Source organism: Gekko japonicus, unplaced genomic scaffold (assembly GCF_001447785.1).
Source record: "Gekko japonicus isolate JY-2015 unplaced genomic scaffold, Gekko_japonicus_V1.1 scaffold757, whole genome shotgun sequence".
NCBI classification, from domain to species: domain Eukaryota; kingdom Metazoa; phylum Chordata; class Lepidosauria; order Squamata; family Gekkonidae; genus Gekko; species Gekko japonicus.
Genome location: NW_015162500.1, coordinates 317,721 through 341,451, shown reverse-complemented (window position 1 = coordinate 341,451; position 23,731 = coordinate 317,721). Strand labels below are relative to the sequence as shown.

The 23,731-nt window shown below is 39.6% G+C and overlaps 1 protein-coding gene across 1 annotated transcript in view; it reads right to left on the bottom strand.

The window, feature by feature from the left end:
- Positions 1–5,883: 5,883 nt before the first annotated feature.
- Positions 5,884–23,731, bottom strand: part of CBFB (core-binding factor, beta subunit) — a 59,081-nt gene continuing 41,233 nt past the window's right edge. The window contains exons 4-6 of the mRNA XM_015406099.1: positions 17,982–18,098; positions 14,997–15,092; positions 5,884–6,224 (exon numbers count right to left, since the gene is read on the bottom strand). Coding sequence (XP_015261585.1) covers positions 6,156–6,224; positions 14,997–15,092; positions 17,982–18,098 — 282 coding nt within the window. The 3' untranslated portion in view covers positions 5,884–6,155. The remainder of the gene's footprint in view (positions 6,225–14,996; positions 15,093–17,981; positions 18,099–23,731) is intronic.

Sequence of the window (23,731 nt, the reverse complement as noted above, 5' to 3'; positions counted from 1 at the left end):
ACAGCTAGTACAATGTGTTACTGCTGATAGCCAAGGAACTGTGGAACAATCATAATAGCAGTCAAAGTATCATAGTATCTTTAAAAGCAGCCGGCTTTTGCTTGGTTTCGTATCATAACTTCATCAGAAGCAAATCAACTTATATTGTGTTAGAGTTTTCCTTGAATTGTAATTACACTTTCTGATTTCCAAAGGTACCTCTTCTTAGGAGTTGCTACTGTTAATGTTGGGACTAGCCCTCATTTCCTCTGAAGATTTCTCATATTGGACCTGTCTGTATCGGACTAAGCTTCAAAGGAGGAAGAATCATGGAGACTGGGCTTCTGCACAACTTGGGTATTCTTGCATAACGCCTGGTTCAGTTACAAGCTCAAAAGGGGATCAGGGTACTGTTGCCGTCCAGCAAGGAAGGACAGCGCTGGCCACCCTCAAGTGTGTCCACCAGGGATAAGAATGGCTTGGCTGGATCAGGTCTCCTGCCCCAGTATTCTATTTCCAGCAGCCAGATGGCCCTGCCTTGTGAAAGATCCGTAACATCTCATATGCTGCCTCTGAACGTAAAGGTTGCATTGGCTGGCACATCATCATCATGTATTTATTTGGGTATGGTTTTTAAAAGACATACAGACATCTGACTTTAAAGCTCACTCTCTCTTAGTCTGGAGATTACTACAGTACACATGAGCTGTATGAATACCCATCAGCAGCATCGTGGGATGAACCCAGATTCTAATATGAAGAATATTTTCTCTCTGCTTTCGTGGATATTAGCATTTCTGAAACAGGCAGTAATAGGATACTAATGCTTTTAGAAAGCCAAAGCCACATGAGAGAGGTGACCATAGTAGATACCACACACCAGTGTCTTCATTTAAAGTCCATAATCTAGATTCTGCTTCTGTTAAGCACAGTAGCGTGTTTGTGTGGCCAGGTCTCCATTCTAAGAAAGATCAGATCCATTTTCCTGAGGCAAAGAAAACACCACCACCCCAAACATCCCACCCTGCTTGAAGGAAGTCATGTGCTTTGCAAACCAATGAATGCTGTGACATCGTGGTATTAAAGGGGGGGGGAGAATTAATCTTTAGCACGCTATCAGCCAAAACAATTTATCAAATGCAGCTTTCATTAGCATGGGAAAAGTTTTGTGAAGTATTTTCCATAGAAGAGGAGGGTGATACTTTAATAATAGTAAGACTAGAGGACTACAAGGCTACAAACATTAAGACAGCATGAGAGCAGTGAACAAGCACAGCCCTCGCACCAGGCCAAGTTCTGGGCAGCCAGGAATCTTTTTCAAAAGGACAAAAGCACAAGGTTTTCTTTCCCCTTTCTCCCCCCTGGCACTCAGCCTCAGCCTGTCCGTATGCAACGTATCAGCTATACCAAGGGTAAACAGGCCTGGGGGAAAGGTCCCATCTTTTTAATACAATGAGCAGCTGAAGTTATCTTGTTTCCATGCCATGAAAAGCATCTGCTAAATAACATCCCTACCCCAGACCTGGATGGCTCAGGCTAGCCTGATCTGGTCAGATCTTCGAAGCTTGTCCTTGGTTAGTCTTTGGATGGGAGACCACCAAGGAAGTCCAGGTCCCTACACGAAGGAAGGCAATGGCAAACCACTTCTGTTGAGTCTCTCGCCTTAAAAACCCTACCCTACAGAGTTGCCATAAATCAACTGCGACTTGACAGCACTTTACACACAAATAACGTCCCATTAAACATCTGTTAAATGGACTAGACATTTTTACCAAGCTGCTGAAGCAAAAGTTAAATTAGTGCTTTTTTGATACTATGGGCTGACAACCTGTTTTGCTGGATCCATTCCAAAGTACAGCCATGTCTCAGTGGCAGAGCATCTGCTTGTTAGAGCGTCTGCTTTGCATGCAGGTCCCAGGTTCAATCTCTAGCAGGTCCAGTGAAAAGAATCTGGTAACAGGTGATGTGAAAAATTTCTACCCATAGAAAAGGAAGCAAGGCTAGCCTTGAGTGCAGATGTCTCACTTGCACGTTGCCATCTATATGAAAAGCTTATTTCAAAAGGCTTTTGTGGAAAGTGGCTAAATATGCTCACACCTGTTTCTTTAAATCCATTTCACCTGTTTTCATTGTCTGATCAGCTTCACAAGTTTCCCAGAGGAATACTGCATGAAAGGAAAAGAATGTATGTTCTCAGGGGCAGTATGAGGGGCTGAAATAATTCATGAGGTACACAGCAACACACTTTGGGGTGAAATTCCTTACATTCTGAGAGAGACACCATTTAAAAACTAGCCTCCCAAACTCAGATTTTCAGTGACTATTTAATAACTGTAGCCTGCAAAGTTATGGTTGATGTGCAAAACATGGCAAGTCTTCAATGGATATGCTGTTACATGCAGCTGTATTTGTGCTCTATACTTCCCCCCCAGACCACCATCTAAAAGTAGGTTCTCTTCAGTTATGGGACGTAGCTATACAACACAAATGAGAAAAGCTTCAGCTGAACATGCATACCCTCTGGCACACACACTAAAGGCACAACAGACGACAGCTGTTTTATTTGAACTAGTGGTTCTGAGTAAGATGTAAGAAAATCACCCTTTCACATCCACAAACTCATCCATTGGCCTCAGTCAGGCTGATCTCTCTGTCTCGGTCCCTAATACTGCAACATAGAATAACTCCAAGTTACCCATATTGGGTTTGTTGGGATCAATGATGCACTCAGAAGTGTATAGAAATGCTAAATAATTGCTATTATTGCTTGCATGTGGGACATCTGGGGTAATCAACTCTTTGCAAAAGTGCCTGGCTGCATACCATCAGGACCTAGTTCTGCGAATACCATCAATACTGAATTGGAACCACAAATTCTTATAAACAATGTAGATCCCAGAACTCTAAAGTGTTACAAGTTTCAACCTACAGAACATTTCACAATCCAGTTTATATAGTTACGTATATACTTACTATATTTATTCAGTATGCACCATCCTAAGCAGAGTTACAGCTTTAAATCCACAGGTGTAGAATGGTGTAGCTCTGCTTAGGATGGCACTACTAAGCTTACTAGAGCGGATCTTACTTATGCTAAAGTATCTGATTGCTTCCCGCTTGAAAATTAAACATTAGTGTGAAAGGTAGTTTAAATGTCCAAAAGATAGATTCTCCACAGAAACAAGCAGAAAATAATTAGCCCATCTACTCATTCAAAATAAGTTGGTCTAACAGTTGTTTCTTCCACCCAGAAACAATGGCAAAACCCCACCCCCCCATTTTTGCTGGTACTAGAGCAACAGAATTGGACTGAGTTACTGAAAGTGGTCACTGAAGCAGTGCTAAAAGTGTGACTGTAGTTTTTATTCTAATTGAACTCTTAGCCAAATGGAAGATTTCCGGGCTAAAAATGAAAATACTCTTCTTTAACATGTTAGAAAGCACAGATAATATTTTTACATAGAACAACCATCCTCCATAATAAGGAAGATAAGTATTACTGTAGAGATGAAACAAACTGAAGTTAATACACTGAGCTGCACACGATTAACATGAACAGCAGAGATTAAAAGTGTACACTACAGACAATGTAAATATTCTGAGAGGTGTTTTATTGTCATTGAGGTTATATGGCATTAATTGTCTTCCTACAAGTAGGTTTCTTTTCCTGGGATGATCCTTTGAGGAAACTGGCCAAAATGTGTTTCTTACTGCAGTACAAGCTAAAGAATGTTCCCTGATTTACCAAATGGTATGGCGGGAACTTGATAAATTCTGACGTTAACTAACTTCGTTTAAATATGTTGCTTATACCCCATCTTTCTCCACAGTGGGATCCCAAAGTGGCCATTATTCCCTTCTCAATTTTATTCTCACAACAACCCTATGAAGTATGTTAGGCTGAATAGACATGATTTGCTTCAAGAATGTGTCACTTTGGGAGCAGATCTCCCATTTATTACAGTGTGAAGATACAAAAGTATATCTTTTTCTGTTGTAAGAATTTGAAATACCAATGCTGAGGTACAGTGCATCTGATGACACTTTTGAACTATTCAAACAATCCATTCACTGTATTGAGGGGAAACAGATTATTAGAGTACTGTACTTTGGGGAGGGGGATGAGAATGAGCTCAAGGATGTTAGTGCTGGTAACTTTTTGATTACTTCTATCCTTGTGGGCTTTGGCTTCATACTGTAACCTGCCCTGTGGCTTTGGGATAGAGCAAACAACAACACACATATTTACAAATCTTATGGCACTAGCTAGTATTAGGAGAGAATCCTGGAACATCAAAAGTAATGTCATTTCATTGGAATCTTTAACAGATTATTCATCATACCTGAACATATAAGGGTGACATGTTACAGTAATAGCAAGTATCATAAAGGAATTTACAGCCACTTGTTTTCACTACACAGAAGTTTATTATGAACATTATGGTTAACATAACACAAAAAGACAGCAAAAGCAATCTTGAAGCTTAAGGCAACTCTTCAGAGATGAGTTCAAGAAGGATGATGCAACTTCTACTTAAATAGAAATTATGAAAAAATATCACAATTGCATCAATAACTTAAAGACTAGCTAGCAGAGGGCCAGGGGTTTGTGATCTTAATGCCAGCATTAAGATGCAATGTGTAGCAGAGTTCTAGACAAGGATGGGGGGTGTTAGGTATTTACAGAAAGACAGCAAAATTAATATGAAATAATATAATTTGTGTATTATAGTTGTTTGAAACCACAAGCTGGAAAAAAATGAGGAAGGCTACTGTGTATAATAAAGTAGGTGTGTATCCTAGGTCTGAACAGATCAGATAATCTAACATTTTGGACCACTGTTTCTGAGATGAAGGAGAAGAAAAAACATGCATGAAAAGACCATTAAAATTAATTAAATGACCTCGGACAGAAAACAAGGCATCCCACAGTGTCACCTGATGACTACAGAGAAGATTTTGTGCAGGAATCCAATCCCTTTTTTTCTTTAGCTACCTTGAACTTTAAAAGAATTTGTAACTGCTTCAATTGTCACCATCAGTGAGGAACAAGGTGTCCTGGTCATTCTAACAAACACACAAGAAAAGAATGTTGCATTCAAGTGCTTGGAAATAATCATTTATAAAATTGATATTCATGTGCTGAAATGATCTGTGGGACAAAACAGTTTGAGAAAGGAAAAAGCGAGCAGTTCAACTTGGCAGTAAGCTACATTAATCAGTTGTCCCCAAATCTTACCCTGATGGAAATTATTATGTAATAAAGTAGCAATAGTAACAAAACATAAAGATCTTTTTTGGCCAGTATGTTTTTTTTCCATACAATTCAAATTCCTCAATTCATACTTTTGCTTTAGTTAGAATAAGGACATCGTACACCTACAGCAGCTATTTTCAACATGTTCGTATTAAACATAAATCACTTTTAGCATCAGCCTAATCACGAAAGTTGCAATATCCCGTTTTAGATCTATTTTTAAGAAGTCCCTGAATAAAAAGAAAGCCAGACTGCAAAGGTTTCAGTCGGTTATATGTACAAGAGCATACATTAAAAATGTAAACTACTACTGCTTTGACATTTTTTGCCATATAAAACATAACTGAAATGCAATTTATCAAGGGATTTTACCATTTTGAAAATTATAAACACATAATTCATTAAATCAACAACATTGTGTTACTAGGGTAAAATGTGTTGCAAATTTTCGAGAGGAAAAAAAATCACTCACACACCCCGACAAAAGTACAAAGGACACAAAATGGCAACCAAACTTCCAAAAGCCCATATAAAAATTAGTTTAGAAAGTTTTGGCTTATAGTAAATTCACAAAAACCTTTATTCTGCAATGTTTTGACCTATTCTGAAATGAATATTACAGTTAAGGAATCGTTTTTATAGCTGCATAAAGTTCTGACTTCACTAAAATAGTGCCAACAAAATTATAAGCTTGCATAGAAAAACAAGAATCTCAAATTTGCACTGGCGACAGGCTTAAAGAACAGAAATGCAGGTATTGTAACACAAACATAGTGCAAACCATGGCAGTACATGATAGTTTGGCTGCCGCAGGTCAGGGAATAGACTATCGTATATACCCAGTTATCACAGTTTCTGGTCATTTAATTTGATCATTTGCCCAGATTAAAAAGCATGTGTTGCTCATTGGTCACTTCTTTTAACGTAGTTTCAGATCATCACCACTTCCTAGGTTTGATCCGGGACTAGGGTCTTGTTGTCTTCTTGCCTGAAGTAACATGGATGAAGAGGAGAAAAACAAAAAGGGAAGAGAAAGTTAAGATTTGTCTAGACGTTTTTGAAGGCAAAACAATAAATTTAAAATGACATTAATTTGTTAGCATTCATCCCAGACCAGCCTAAATAGCTGATGAATACTTGCTAGCCCTGCAGTCTGCTAGCCTCCTACCTGCTGAGCCACTAACTATTACTCTGGGCCTCCTCCTTCAAACCAGAACATGGTGCTGGGTCCCCCCATCCATGAAAGGACAAATGCAGCAGCAGTCTTGCCCTGACCAAAAGGCAATAACATGCCCAAGTGCTGCTAGGTCACAGGAAATTTCTACTTATCTGTAAACGGGCAAGATTTAGTTCCAATTTTTAAAAATCACTCAAATATTTTAGTGCAGTGATCCTCGTGTTGTACCCATGGGCCCTGAGTTGCTCAGGAGAAAGACATACATTAAAATGTTTTAAAATAAATAAATAAATAAATAGTGTCCATCAATGAGTCTCCCATTTACTTCTTCCCCAGAACAAGAAGACAATCCTGACTTTCCTCCACCTAATTCAAGCAGGAGGGACATCAAAAGAACGCAGGAGACATCTCCTTTGGCTGTGCAGGAATATCCATTAGGAAGCAGCAGCTTCCACCTAGCTCATTAAGCAAAATGATTCTTAACTAGGGCATCTCTGTTGAAGAAACATGTAAGAATTTTCAGTTCACTGACCCTTTAGATTTTTTGTGTTTCCATACAGTTATATACTATAGTGTGACTGGCCACTGGGTATTACTGTAAAATCCAACAGAACATAGTTTAAATATACACAGCTTCACCACCAAGCTCTATCAAGGATCACATAAGCAACTCCACCAGATTGCCTGATTAAAAGGCCTAATTATTAACTGTTTGAAGGCGGAAATGCAGTTTATTGCAGCAGTTTCCAAAACACAATATACTGTGTGAAGAAATATTTCGGTATCACTAATACATGCAGTTTTAAAATAAATTGAATTTTAAGACTGCAGTTTAAATTATGGGTTCAAATCCATATGTACTACAAAAGTGATAACGTACAAAAATGGAAGTTACTTTGGTGTACCCCATCTTGAGACACAGCTCCCCCTCTCCCCTAGGTCTCTTTCTGGCCAGCACAACCTAGAATAAGATGACACAATACCCACACACTGCCTCCCACTCTCTTCTGATTGTTTCTTTACCATAAGCTGCTCTGTCCTCACCTCTCTGCTGTGGACTACCCTCGGTTTCGCTATCACTTCAATTCTTTGAGCACTGCCCAGCTTCCACTTTCCTTGTGTTCAACTCCTTCCTCCTTTGGTGACCTGCAATCTACAGATCCAATGGCTTTTTTACAACATTGTCCTGTTCCTTCTTCCTCTTGTCATTAATTAGACACTGCAGTTTATGCCTTTACCTCTAATTTGCCTCCGTTTCCCAAGACACCACATGACCTTCATATCCCTACCTGTTCGATCCAGTGTTTCGCAAGGGTGAAGCTCTTTTACTTTCCTCTCTCCATTGGGTACCTATGAATCTGTCTTTGAGCTTTCTTCTCTGTTCTCTCAACACATTTTATGATGCTCTCACCATAACCAACTGCATTCAGTATTACCTATATGTTGATGATACCCAGCTGAACTTTCTCTATTCAATCCTGCGACTTTCAACTGTCTGAAATTTCTGCCTAGAAATTCAATATATTCAAGATTGAGAGTCTCATATTTCACCCCCCACAAAGCCTTCTTATCCTTCTAAACTGACTAATTAATTATCATATGGCGGTGGGTGTAGTATAGCCAGGAGAGCCTGAAACTCTAGTTCTTTTTGTGGCAAGCTAGGTTTATATTCTGGGCTGAGAGAACTGTGACTGACCCAAGGTCACCCAGCTGGCTTCAAGCAACCGGTTCTCCAGAGTAGAGTCTGCTGCTCTTAACCACTACATGAAATTGGCTCTGATCTAAATTGACTATCCACTGGCAATGTCACCTTGGCTTTTATTCTTCTCTCTCCTTTGTGCACCCGCCCTTCAGTCTGGTGCCACTTTTCTCTGGTCTTACACAGTCATATCTCTTCATCTTTCTTTAGAACTGTACTGTTAAAATCATCTACCTGCCTCATTATTCTGACCATGACTCCCCTTCCCAGATCCAGCACAACCCTAACCTTACCCTTGTCCTCACAGCCCTCCAAGACCTTGCTCTCCTTTAGTTCAGCTACTATATCTAGATAAATTACTGTGACCTTTGCTTCTCCAGTTCCACCACCCTTAGATTTCTGAAGGTCTCCTGCTCAGACAATTCCATTGCTTCTCCCTTGCTGCTCCTCCTGTCAAGAATCAGCTCCTAAAGCACATACGTGATAGCACTACACTCATTTTCATCAGATCTTTCCTCAACATACGTCTTTCCCATGAAGTATTTTGGCACAGCCCAAATATAGAACATGAATGTAATACACAACCAAACTAATATTTAATTCAATGTGTTCTACATTATCAATAACTTTAAATAGGAAGGAGTAATACTCCGAATAAGAACTTATGCATGTTTCCAGGTTAGAAATGCACTACAAAATACCATGCAATTCATGGGAAGCTATTAAAACTTCTTGACATTACTTAAGCAGGATCAACTTTTGCTTTCTCTCATGTGCAGTGGTCACAAATTAGCATAGCTTTAATTGTTCAAAGGTACCAAAAGAGGATGACATATGCCACTGTGAGCAGCAAAATGGTCGACTACTAAAGTGTCACTGAATGAACATACCAAGACAACAACTTACTTTTTGTACAGAATCAATGCTGAGTGCAGTACAGAGCAGATCAATTTTGCAAGTCAAGCAATACTCTAATATAGGCATCTTCTTTCAGTCAATGCAGGTTAGAAAGGGGCTGAGCAACAGCAAAATACTGACCGACAGCAATCAATAGTAATTATATATTTATAGCATGTCTACCGGCCATGAAACAATATTTTCTCAAATGAAAGTGTCCTTTTACTTTGAACAGTTCCATGAAAAACTAAGACTTTTCAGCTATCTACTGTACATATACTGCAAATTGGGGAATAAATATTTGTGGCTAGGTTTTCAGTTTACAGGTTCCAAAAAGCTGCAATTTCATGTATACTTTAAAAAAGAAAAGGCTGCTGCAAACATTCCGTAACTGGTAATTCTGATACATCAAAGCATGCAAATAATTTTCCCATGATCATATACGTCAATGTGTAAACTATGCCTCTTCTACTTTATACTGAAAAGAGGCAAATGGCATCAACAGACAGATCATTGTGCTTACTCAAAATCAGGACAGAGCCCCCCCCCCCAATGGCCAGGTCGCACAGCTTAAAAGCTTTCTGTCATTTTCTCCTGATACTGTTTTCCCAACAAAGAACATCATTTTAAGCCATTTTGAATTCTCTCTTCCTGTTTGGCTCAACACTGAAGCCATTTAAGTAAAACATTGGAATTGTAGCACACAATATGCCTGAACAGCACTAAGAATGCTTCTGGAACTCAAGTGCCAAGCGTACTTTCTGCCTTCCAGCAAATGCAAACACACAACCATTCCTCAAATCCCCACTCAGCAGTAGGACCAGACTTGTGGCGAGACAAAGCCACCACAGGAATACCACCAAGCACACTGACAACCTCTTGGCAGTGACATCGGTCAAAGTGTATCCAGTAAACCAAGCCTTTGTAACGCCCTGGTCAGAGCTGCTCTGCACATTTTGTTTACTGAAGAATGGCCAGCAGCTTGACTGAAGAAGGGGCTTTTTGGCTTTAGATCACATTTGTTCTCAAGTGTCACCTTTTCCCCCAAAGCGAGGTCAACAAGTATCACAAAAACCCAGTATTTTTGCATTCTGGACCAAGAAAGCCTGAATTCTATGACTCCTGTAAGTTATGCAAATGTGTTTATTCTGCTTTTGACTAGTCATACAACAGGGTAATGAGCTATGCAAAATATTGAAGCCCATCTCCAGAAACCCTGGAAATAAGACCTCACCCACCCTCCCCTAGCAGCTTCTGAGCACTTACCAACCATTGCTGTTCAACTTACAAAATGTACCATTGCAGCCTTAAGTATATCCTGCCTTTTTTCATTATACAAAATCTTTGAATTCTTGGGATACTAAGTGCCATATATCCACTTTTTTCTTTAAGATTTTTTTATTTCCCCCCATCATAAGATAGTAAATTTAATACCAAACTCACTGTAACACTACCCACTACCCACCCTCTTCCCCAACACAGCTCATCAACAAGAAAACATAATAACAGTTGCACACACTTGGGAAGATACAGAGTAGAGAATAAGATGGGGAAAAAGGTGAGAGGCAGTAATATGGATCCAGCTGAACAAGAGGTGGAGAAGGTGAGACATCACTGCTCAAAGAGATACAGGAAATCTTGCCAGTTGGAAGTGAAGGTCTCAGGAGCTTCTCATTGGTTATACGCAGTTATCTTCCTTATACAGAGATCTAACATATCCTTGGCCTAGTCATCTACAGAGGATGGGTGTTATTCTGCAATTCTGTGCAAGTGCAGAAAAGCATCAGAATTTGGTGGTGACCACAAGATTTAATACCTAAAAGATTCAGCTTTCATTTAAATATGAACAGAGTTTTCTAGCCCTCTGGGCTAGGAAGAACAGGCTTTAGACCAGCCCTCAATGGACTTTTTGGATCAAGGAATCAGCCCCCAAATTTAGGAGCCAGAATAATCTATAATCAAGACATAAATATGTTTTGGAAGTTATCAACTATGTCACTGTCAACCAAAAGCAGCAATTTTATGCATGCTTACTTGGAAGCAAGCCCCACTGAACCTGGCGGGACTGACTTCTGACTAAAAACATAGAGGATCATATTTTAAAGGGATAAATTTGGATCCACATTTCCTCCAAATAATGCTAAGAGTGCAAACAGGACAGGGGAAAAGAATATGTAAATACCAGCACATATTCCAGGTGTTTAGCTGATCAAAGCTTGAGCTCCATTTCCCTCTTCTCGTTCCCATAAACATGACTTGAGACAATACACAATACTATTCCAATAGTTTCTAATGAGTGAAAGAGAAGCTGAGAGTTTCCACACTACAAAAACAATAAAGAGAATCTAAACCAGTAAGATCATGAGAGGTTCACCTTGGGATCTGTTGTCGGTGCCAAGGCTGACACCTGTGAAGCAAGAGGATGAGCCCATGCAGATTAACTAAAACTTCAGCCAGCTGGTATGCAGAAGGACTTTGAGGGATTCAGAATCAGAGGATGCAGCTGCTGAGCCTGGACACTTCACAGCAACATGCCAGGTTCTCCATGGCTCCTGATAATGTGGAAACTTTGCACTTCTCAGCTGAACCTGCCTAGCTCCTCTCTTGCATGAGCCAGGTAGAAAGAAAGTAGGGAGTACACATAAGCTTGCACTTTACCATTACCAGTTCTTTCTCATTAGGTGAGAACCAGCCACCCTCTAGAAACGGTGGTAAGAGCTCCTCACTTAGTAGGAGTCTCATCACAGCAAGGTTTTACCTTGTCCCTGTTAGCCGCCCTGAGCCCATCGGGGAGGGCAGGGTATAAATACGAAAAATAAATATAAATAAATAAATAAACTCAGTACACAGTAAAAGTTACCAGTTTTGGTTTTCCTAAAGATCTTCAAAAAGATATTCTTGAGGTTTTACAATATATAGAGTAAATGCAATCAGTTAAAAGTTAGACAAATCAGTAGTTTAGGAAGCATTCACCGGTTAGTTACCTAATTAGAAACACATTTAAAAGTAGATGGGCACATGATTTAATGTACCTTGCTTGCATATTATGGTTATTTCTGGTGTTGCGTATGCAAACTGTCTTATGCAAAACTTGACTGTTTGAACACGCTGTCCCCTCCCCTATGTAAATTATTTATTTCTCTGGCTGCAGCCCTCTGAGCCTGCAGAAATTTTTGTTCTCAAGGAAACAGTAGACCTCCAGGAACAACAGAGGGGGGCAAAGTGGGGGTCTGCAGTGAGAGAAAAGAAAAATCAGCAGACATCTCTGCTTTCTTTCCTACCAGTGGAAATGTCATTCTGTTGGAGAAACTCTGTGATTCATGCCTTTATTAGCAGCAGCTACTGTAGTTCCATAGCCACTGTGCTTGCTCATTCTTATCCTTTAAAAACAGCCAAAGTCAGATTTGACTAACAAAATGAGGACTGTGTATATTTGAATACTTTAGTGGTTCCTTTCCATCAGCTTCTTACATTAAAAAACAAACACCCTATGCACAGTATGAAGAGTAAAATCTGTGGTCATTTTTATATGCTGCCAAGGTTTGCTGAATGTTTCCAAAGAGCTGGCGCCTTTCTTTTGGATGGAGCGGACCAAGTACTGCAAGGGTTTCTTCCTCTTTTATTGTTCAAATGTGGTATCTATTAAAGCCATTTAGCATGATTTTTAAAAAAATATGCAGACTTTGCATCAACCCAGGGTATAATTTCTAACAACAGGACTTTCAACCTCCCAGCCTTAAATATGTACGCAAGAACTTTATAAACGGAAAGCACAAGACTTTTGGTTGGGATTTAAAAAGCCATTCTATTATGAAAAGAAAATGTGAATATTTACAAGACATGTTTTTATATTCCTTCTCTGTTAAAACACAACTGAACTTCAGCAAGGGCTCTCTTTTCACAAATTCCACAATCAGAATTACTTTTCAACACAGCAAAAGTTTTAAAAATAGAACATAATTTATTACTGTTGATTATTCAAGATTATGTCTACATTCCAGACTACTTTGGGAATCAATGAGACATTGTCTTTGCACATTTAATGAATACATTTTACCTAGATTTAAACAGTACACAACCCTATCTTACAAAAAGAATATTATTACCATGCATAATTCCACAGAAATAGCTACAAAAATCTTTGTTTTTTTCCTTGTATAATGCTATTATCCACGTGCTTCAATAACATTATTGCTGCCCCTGCAGTCCAAAAAATTTGCTTTCATAGATACCAGAAAGAGGTTGCTCTTTGAGCTACTCTGCAGCTCTAGGATCAGACCAGGAAGCAGTCTATGGAAATATATTGTAGTCTTTATTATTCTTTGCTTGTTTTTCCTGGTTTCTTATTTAAATTCTCTTTGGTGAAGTATTTTAAGTCCCCACTGGGGAAAAAAGTGTGGTACAAAATAAATAAATATGAAATGAAGAAAGGATTTAGCAGGAAGTTGTCACTGGATCCAATCATGCATCATCTAGCAATAATTAATTTTTTAATTTAAGTGACTAAGTAACATTCATAGCACAATACAAATATCTGTTGCACTGTGGAGTGGGTCTAACCAGTTTTTCTGCTAGTGAAAGAGAGGTTGACCACTCCTAAAGGCGATGCTGAAGACCACTGGATCTGCATAGATAGAAGCCATGTGGGGGCAGGTAAGGAAAAGAATCGGGTGAGATTGAGTGGAAAACCTAGCTGGATCCAACCCAGTTATTAGTTTGGTGCACACACATGAATGGGAAAATTCCTATCTGAATTCTCATTGAGAGGAGTGAAAATAACAATTAAGGATAGGCATGAACATGCCTACATCCCTAAATTTGGTGGTAAAATCATCTCAGTCATGGTTCGTAAACCAAGGTTCATGTGACCCCCCCAAAAAAGTGGTTTTTCAGAGGCTTGTGATGAGAAGCAGGGGGAGTGAAATGAGGGGTGGTTAATGGCTCAGAGCCATTTAACTCTAACAGCTTACAGGGGGACCAGCCCAGCTGTTAGGTTTATTAACCACCCCTCTGTTTTGCCCCCCCCCCGCCCCTTCCAAGCAAAAGGGATCATGGAAATAGCTTGTATCTATTTCAACCTAACAGCTGATTGGCACACTAGCCCCACTATTAGCCTGAAATAGATGCAAGCCATTTCAGTGATCCCTCTTGCTTCCCCGGACGATCTTACCACAGTTGGAAGAAAGGTGGCCTTAAGCAGCCAGTTTGAAGTGCGGTTTGGGCACACCTGGAACCAGAATTTCCTGGTTCATGCCCACCCCTAGTAACAATGGTAGATTAATTCAGGTGGGTAGCCATGTAGGTCTGAAGCAGTAGAACAAAGTCTGAGTTCAGTGGTATCTTTAAGACCAACAAAGTTTTATTTAAGGTATAAATTTTTGTGTGCAGGCACACTTCTTCAGATACAATGAAATTACTAGTCCATACATATAGGTAGAGGGTGAGAGCAGTAAATTAGCATACAGCATAATGAAAATGTTTAACAGATTCAAGGACCGAACAGGAATAACAAGCTTAGTTTATATGGTTACCATTTTTTAAAAATTTAATTCCACAGGAAAACATAGTGAAGGAAATAAATATGCCAAAATTGGAGACTGATGGGCAATCTAGCTATATGTATCGACCGGTAATTTCCATTTCATTGTGTCAGAAGAAGTGTACATACACACGAAAGCTTGTACCTTGAATAAAACTTTGTTGGTCTTAAAGGTGCCACTGGACTAAAAAATGGTAGATTAAATCAGCTTAAATTTCAACAAGTTAACTAGACGGTCTCATTCCTAAACAACTCGCTATTTTTGAGCTGAAACCTTGCTTTGAAGAAAAAGAGCCATACTGTACTAATACTCAATCCAAATGGGACTTGCTAAACTGCAACATCCACACAAGACATAAGACTTTAGCATCATGCTCTCAATAGAGAAGTGATTGAAGGTTTTGGTAGAGTACTAACCAGTAACTGACAGCAGCTGTGAAACTCTCACCTCCATTTCTTCCCGATGAGACCGATCTCTGTCCTCAAACTCACGAGTTCTTCGCCGAGCTTCTTCAAACGCCTGCTGTGCCAGTGCATCCTCCTGCTACAGGGAGGAGGAGGAGGAAACTGGATTTATACCCTGCCTTTCACTTGGAGTCTCAGAGCTGCTTACAAACTCCTTTCTCTTCCCCTCCCCACAACAGACAACCTGTGAAGTAGGTGGGGCTGAGAGAGCTCTTTTCAGAACTGTCCTTGAGAGAACAGGTCTGACAGAATTATGGCTTGCCCAAGGTCATCCAGCAGCTGTTAAGTGAAGAAGTAGGGAATTAAACCCAGTTCTCCCAGATTAGAGTCCATGCACTGAACCACTACACCAAACTGGCTTTCATAGAAGATACACAGATTCAGTCGATCCTCTTTTGAATCAAATCACAGCTGCTTGACTCTGGCCATCAGTTGGCAGATGAATAATGAAGAACCACCATCACTAAGAGATTCTTCTGTATATTTAAAAATTATTTTGCAAAATTAGCTATTGTACAATAGGCATATGATGCCCTTCTATGGGCAGCATCTACATGTGGATTCCCTTGGGCCCTGGTAGAGCAATCCACTGCTTGCTCCTGTCAGCATGCACATGTAATATGCACAATGAGGAACAGTAGTTGACTTCCACCAGACAGAGAAGGAGGAATAACTGGGCATATGGCAAGCATTCACAAGTTCTTTTAGCCCCACAATGACCTTGAACATTGCCTGTGTGCATACCAAGGATGAAGGGGACAATATTTATGGGCAATAATAGCTGCATATGCAAAGGAACTGGATTATCATGCTTTATATAAATTATGCTCTAAAACACATCAACTTATTTATTTAATTTATATCCCACCCTCCCCACCTTGGCAAGGTCAGGGCAGCTCACAGTACACACACACACACACACACACACACAGGAGTAGTTAAAACACGATATTTAAATAGGTAAAATCACAACTTATAAAATCATATAAGTGCCAGTAAACATAGATGTCAATAAATACTGATAAGTATTGATAAGTTATGGCAGTATACTCTCAGCTTCCAAACGGTCATTGACTAGCCAAAGGACATCACAAGGAAGCACATACAAAAAGGGAGTAACATTATTTTCATTAAAAATAAAATGCCATGTAAAATAAAAAGTGTGAACAGAGCAGGTTATGCAAATATTGGCCTCATTCAGAGGTCACAACAAGCTTCCAGTGCTTAGCACTGTTAAAAATGTGAGTATATTCCCAACATTTTATAATAGAAAAAGACAATATTATGCAGAGTTAGTCCAGTCTAAATTCACTGGTATCAATGTGCTTCAACTGGAGAACTCTACTATAACTGCACTTTTAACGTTGCAATCCTAAGGACACTCATGGTACCAAGCCCCACTGAACAACACAGGACTTACTTCTGAGTATACCCGGTTAGGATTGCTTCTTTAATATTCCATTTCAGTAAAACTGTTTTCAAAAACTTATTGGGTTGATCATTTTTACTTTAAGTCTTTGTACTCAATAAGAAGGTGACTGGCCAATATTGGGAACCTGCATGTCTGACAATATATGATAAAGTACTATGAAAAGCAAATCTTGCCCCATACAGAATTATGCTCTTTTGCATACATATACCTTTCATCTTCATTCACTCACATTTTATAGTTTTATGCTAATCACACTTTTAAGCTAAAATCATCAAGGTACACAGTGCTATTCTTAAAAAGAAGGGTATCCCTTCAACAGCAAAGTCTAAACCTAACTAAAAATATCCTGCTCCAGAGAATCCAGCTACATTTTAATATACCAAGGGACTAAAACACATTAAAATTTAAATTTAAAGTTAAAAAAGTCAGTAGTGAGAGAATGTCAAATTGCCTTTTTTGCCTAAGGCACTATCCTATATCCTAAAGCTATTTTGTGAAACGATGTGAAAAAGTGCCCCCTGTGGCTTTGCTTAGCTTAATACAAACATCTGTCAATCAATAAACATCAGCTAAATCCCCAGGAATGTACACTAAAGGGCAATGTGCATATTTGTCATTAAATTCTACTTTTATGTGGTATATCAGTCCCTCTATGGTAATTTTTATGGTAGTACAGCATAACAAATTATTTCTTATATGAAAAATAAAAGGAGGGAGTTGATCTTTGGCAATGAAGAAGACAGTATGTGCATTAGCAGGATCATTCTTTAGATAAGAGTTATTTTACCATTTTCATTAAAGAATAACTTAAGATTTCAGAACTACAAAGGTGATTCATTAGGTGGGGTTAAATAAAAATGGATGTTTTAATATTGCAAACAATATTTTTAAGTCAAGAAAATCAAACTACAGCAATGTCATGTCAGCAAAAGGTTAAACTCTGGCTATCATCTGTAAGCCTCACACCTAGCCATTGTTTGAGGCTCTGCTATTCTATGGGCTGAAAACAGGGAAAGGGGGATAAAAAGGTAACAGTACTAAAACAAAAGCATGTTAGAAATTCAGAGCTACCTGTGGAGGAGGAAGAGTCACAGGAGCTGAGCCAAGTAGTATAGGAAAAAGATGGAGTAACGAAGAGGGACCAGGAATGTCTTGCCTGTTTGGTTCATGGTCTGCTCAAAAATTGTGATCATCACAGTTGAAATTATTTTCCATGTTAGATCATGTGTGAATGTTTAAAAATGACAACTGCATGTTAAAAACAAGGAATCACAAAGCCATAAACAAAAGAAGGGAAGAATCCAGCACTTACTAAGAAAAAGAACTACTCAGAAGGTTATGGTATAGAACCTCTGACCATAAATGATTAGCATCTTTCTGCCCAACCTGCTCATCCCAGGGAATTTTTTTTTCATTCTATACCATCTTTCTTCACATCTCTCTGAAAGGATGGTATGATTTTTCCTTTCTGAACTTACTGAGAAGAAGCACACCACCACTACAGTTTTAAGTGTACATTTGAGAGGCTTGCCATACCTGTGCCCGCTCTTCGTCAAACTCTAGGCAGCCCATGCCATCCAGTCTTTGGAGATCTATCCAGCCTTTCCAAATAACACAAACACCATTAAGAATCATAGGTGCTTTTAAGTAGACCTGAAAAATTAAAAGACATATACTGATGATGCAGTCTATGTATACACAAATTCATACAGAGATTTATAGAGCTGTTTCCATTGTGTAAATAAGGAGCTGATAAATCACTAACATTTCTTCAACAGGTGTGCATACAAATTTTGCTTACTATACTTAATGTAAAGGAACTAATCAACAAGAATCATGAGATAAACGTTCATTCATTAGGTGAACAGAAAGCTACCTTATCAAGCACTACATTCTTCCAAAGTCTTCAAATCACATGACTACTCTAATGAAACAACTTATTCCTGCAATGAGGCTTGGCACAGTAAATGATATTCTCAGAAAAGTCTTGTAAAAATGGTTCGCACTTTTGGCTGCGTATAGCTGAAGAACTGTCAGAGTGACACCACTATTTCCCACCGGGTTTCATCCCAAAGAGAGGAACAGCTAACTCAAGAATTGCCTCGGTGGATGAGACAAAGGCCCTGCCAGTGTAGAATTCTGGCTACACCCCAAGAACCATCAATCTCATTTGATGAGTTCAGTGAGGCCTTAGTTTTGTAAGTTTTCTTTCCTTTCAGCAGCAGCCCTTTTTCCCCAGGAAAAAGGAGAATTTCAAAACCTGGGGTTAGCTGCTGGGGGGGGGGGGGTGTCAAAAATTTGCAGCTCAGTGTTGGATTTCAAGAGCAGCAGCTAGATGCCGCTGTGAGCTCTCAAGGCTTGAAGGAATTGGCTATCTTTTGCTTGCTAACATCAATTTAGTATGTGGAGGTACAGTGCCTTGCAAAATGGAGGTTCTAAAATAATCAAAAAAGCGTTTTCCGTGTTTTCCTCAAATAAACCTCTCCAGGACCAGGCCCGGGGGGGGGGGGGGGGGAGAGACGCTGCAGGCAGCATCCCCTATCGAACCTTCAACACCCCCCCATCTTCCCCTTTTTCCCTTCTTGTACAGCCAGAGAAGCTGCAAGACGCTTGTCTTTTCCCTCCCCCTTTCTGCAAAAGCTCCTTATGGGGGGGGAGTGCACATTATCTTTTGCACTTCTGCAGGGGACTTTGCCTGCTTCCCTTGCAAAGGGCCACCCGCTCGGATTGGCGTGGGGGGAGGGAGTCTTCCCTCTTCCTCCAAAGCAGCCCAGCATCCTGGAGGCAGAGCTCCATACTGAGGCACTGCCTTGCCCTACCTTCCGCACTTCTCCTCACCCCTACCAGTAGTGAGCTGGAAAGGGTCCATGCAAGAGCAGTGCAGGACCATTGCCAGGATTTTTTTTAACTTTAGGTGGCATTTAAATAAGTCGGGGACACCCCCCACACACTCCAGGCTGTGTCAGGAGTGATGAGAGAGTAAAAGTTTTGAAAAAACAATGAGAGGGGCAAGAAGTGAGGGTGTTGGCAGGTAGGGCAGGGCAATGGCTTGGCATGCACAAAAAATAAAATAAAATAAACTGGCTGGATGGGAAGTCAGGAGGCCTGGGTGGTAAGTCAGGCAGCCCAGCCCCAAGATGCCCCACTGTAGCTACGCGCCTGGAGCAGTGGAGGGAGGGAAGGAAGGGCTTGCTGCACCGACCCAAAGCCAGCTGGGGTAAGGAGCTACTCCTCCTCTCCCTCCCTGCTCCTTTAATTTAATTTAAATGTAATTTAATTAGCAACCCCCCCAGCACCCTGGTGCCCCCCCCCAAATCCCGGCTACAGGGCTCTTCAGGACTGAAACCTAAATTCTATGAAGGCAAACAGACATACAGTAAAACCTGCTCAATAGACAACTATGGTCCTTTGGCTATGACTGTCACAAATGAAATTTGCACACTGCAGTCATATACAAATAGGAGACAATTATATGGAGTGCACAACACACAGGCTTCACTATGATATGACCATCTCTCAAGTTTGGGAGGCAACAATCAGGTGGATTAGGCCTACATCTTCGGGATCTAAAGAAAAACATTACTTCTGCACACAAGTGCCAGGTAAGAAGAGGAACATCCAGATGTAGGCTCTACATGGTTAAAGCCATTCCTCTGAAGGCTTATGGAGCAAGTCTTAATTAAGGGTGTTGAAGCAAACCTTTAAAATTATTTATTTCATCTATCATCATCCTTTCCAAGGGCATTCCCACATGGGGTTTTTTCATGGGTTCTGGCGCCATACTGCTTCAGTTCATCCCTCAATTTCCACATGTACTTCTGTGCCCTTAGTTTTTGCTTCTTCTTTTTTTGTTTTCCCCCAGGTGTTTTTCCAGTTCTTTTGAGACCCCATTTACTTTGCTCTTTTTATGGAAGTCAACCTTAAGTAGCCTTTTTCTTTGTCCCACCCACTTCCACCCACCTCCAGCACACTTTTGATGATTGGGCTGTTGTCATTGTCAAACTATTCTTCTCTTCTCCCACCCAAAAGATGAGTGGTTTAGTTTTTGAATGTTTAAAAAGGCAGTAAAATATCAATATGTTGTTGTGATTTTTTTTAAAAAACAAGCCTCTACCACTTTCCCTCGCAGAGATAGAAGGAAAAAGCCTATCTCCACAAGGAAAGAAGCTAGGACTTGCTTTCTTTTTAAAAAAGAAAGAAAGCTGGGAATTCATAGAACCTGCTTAACCTATCATTACAATGGTGTATCAATATAAGCATGCAAAACAAATTAAAAGGGTGGTGGTGCTGTGACTCCACCAATGATGTCACTGACGACGCCAGCACCCTTCCTTTAAAATCCTGATTCTTTAAGGAACATGCGGAAGAATATAAATGGACTCCACAATTGTGAAAATGCAGAGGGAGAGCAGACATGCAGAACCCTGCCCAAAGCAATTTCAATGCTTGTGAACTGACTGCCAAGAAAATCAGGCGTTAATTGAGCATGCAGAAAAGCCCTAGTTGAGACTCAAGGTTTGATTACAGGATTATAAAACAATACAATAAAGACCAGTGTAGCACATACAATGCAATAAAAATGAATTATACAATTAAAGGACAATTAAATAAAATAGCATAATATATCCAATAAACTAGATTTTACACTTAGAGGAAAATTCTGCAGTCTAAAACAGATGCTTCTACTCAAAGCAATACAATGTAAAGCCATTGTTTTGTGTCATACTGCCTCCTAACAGTTGGAAAAACAAGTTGCAATTACTTGTGGTTTCATAGGCTGAAACAGAAGTGTTGGCCCAGACGCACACTCAGTATAACTTTTCCCACAGGGAAACTTTTTGAAAGATAAAAGGATGCTATGACTAAAAGACACATACATTTACCAATAACCACCCCCCAATTAACTGAGAAACATCATCCAAATCATGCTTCTATGATGAATCTACTAATATGCAGAATGAATTTTTGAATCTTGCAGCAAAGCTTGCACTCTGCTATGATTTCCTTGTGCCCATGGTTTACTGCACAGTTAATAGCTTAATTTTTTGTTACCGACTGTAGCAAGCACATACACCACCCCCTCTGGCTCCCTAGTTTGACATTTTTCTTCACCAAAACATCCCTTTAAATCATACTAGTGCAATTTCCTCTTTTAAGGGGGTAAATGAAGGGCCACACTCTGGAGAAAGGAAACTGCTGGCTGTTACAGTTGAAACCGTTTGGCCACATTTCCTTTTTCTAAGATAAAAGCTGTTTCCTTTCCACTTCTAGTTTTGGGAGTATAATTGTCATATCACCCACCAAAACAATTTTATCTTTAAAAGTATACTACTTATCAAACAAAGTCACCTGAACAGAGATCTGAGTCACCATAAGACAGACAACAGCCACCACCAAAATCATCTTGTGGTTTTAGTATCTCATGAAAATTATGCTAAGGATGGATTTTCTTAGGAATAACAAGGTATAGAATAAGATTTCTGCTCCTGTATATTTTTTGAAAAGCTGTTCTATTTGACCAGCTTTAAAAAATATCATACAAACAATGAACGGACCAAGATAATAGTTCTAACATCAATGCTGATTGTACTCCCATTTTTTAAAAAGTTTTTTATTAATCATTTCAACAAATACAATAATACAATAATAGTAGATAAAAAATAAACAACCAACTTTCACTGCATAACATTGAGTTTTGTCAATAGTTTTCTGTAACATTATCTCTTTTATTACAACAGGGCTATAAATTTACTATTTCTGTTATTTTCAAAAGAATTCGGGTTCTCTTGATCAAAACAACATTTTTCTTTAAAAAGGATACCATTTCTCGAGGTAATTTGAAGTAGCCAAGGGGTTTTCTGATCTCCTAATGTCTTCTATTATTTTGTCCATAATGGCATAATCCCAGATTTTAGAATACCAGGCTTCTATTGAAGGGGAGTTTGGCATCTTCCAATTTGTGGCTATAACATTCTTTGTGGCCAGTATTAGTGTCGAAATGAGCTCACATCATATCTTGGGAATGTTTAACTCCTGCCAAAGGTTTAGTGGGACTAGTTGGGGACTCTCTAGTAGTGTGCAGCCAGTTAAAGGTGTTTATGTGTGATAATACTAATTTCCAAAAAATCTGGATTTTTCTGTAAGTCCACCAACTATGAATATATGAGGCAGCTTCACTACAGGCCTTTCAGCACAGTGGTGAGTTAGTAGGAGTTATACGGTGAAGTTTTGTGGGGGTTGTATACCATCGTGCCACTAACAAACGAATGAAAAAGAAATTCAATGAATTTGAAGTAAACATAGGGGAGTGCCAGATGCGTTTCCATTAAGCTTCTGAAAAATCAGTTTTGCAATCTGTTTGCCAAGCTTTTGTGTATGAAGGAAGTTTTGCTGATGTATTAAGAAGCAATATTTTATGGATTCTGAATATTAATCCTTTTTGGGAGTCGTTATCCAAAAGGAGCTGCGGTGGCTCAAGTGGTTAAGACGCTGAACTGCAGGCTGTGGAAGGTCAGTAGTTCAGCAGTTCAAGACCCGGGTGCCGCAAGACGGAGTGAGCTCCCGTCTCTAGTTCCAGCTCCTGCCAACCTAGCAGTTCGAAAGCAAGAAATTGCAAGTAGATAAATAGGTACCACTTCGGTGGGAAGGTAACAGCGTTCTGTGCGCCTTGGTGTTTAGTCATGCTGGCCACATGACCACGGAAACGTCTTCGGACAGCACTGGCTCTTCGGCTTGAAAACGGAGATGAGCACCGCAACCCTAGAGTCGGATTCGACTGGCTTTCGAGCAAGGGAACCTTTACTTTAACCTATCCAAAAGTAGGTTTTCATAATATTTGGGGGTCCCTGGTGTGGATTGTTTATATATTCATACCATGGTAATTGGTGGTTAGCTAGATTTTCTAATTCATTTTTATTTTTAATTTGTCCTTTCTTTAATATGTCACAAAATCTGGTCAAATTGTTTCCCCTCCAAATAGGGAAGGCTGTGTTCTTAAAGGCTGGCAAAAACCAAGGCTGACCTGTAAAAGTTGTTATGGGAGAAACCTGGGTAGAAATCATCTTCTTATTTTTATCCCATATTATTGTACTCCCGTTATGACGGATTTGTTACTATGTTTCGCCGTCAGTATGCAATACTGTACACTAGCACTTTATGAATGGTTTTAGAAATGTTCTGTTTTTTTGTTTTAATTTTTATGTAAGCCACCCTGAGCCTGCTTCGGCAGGGAGGGTGGGGTATAAATGAAATAAATAAATAAAATAAAAACACAGTTTCAAATTTAA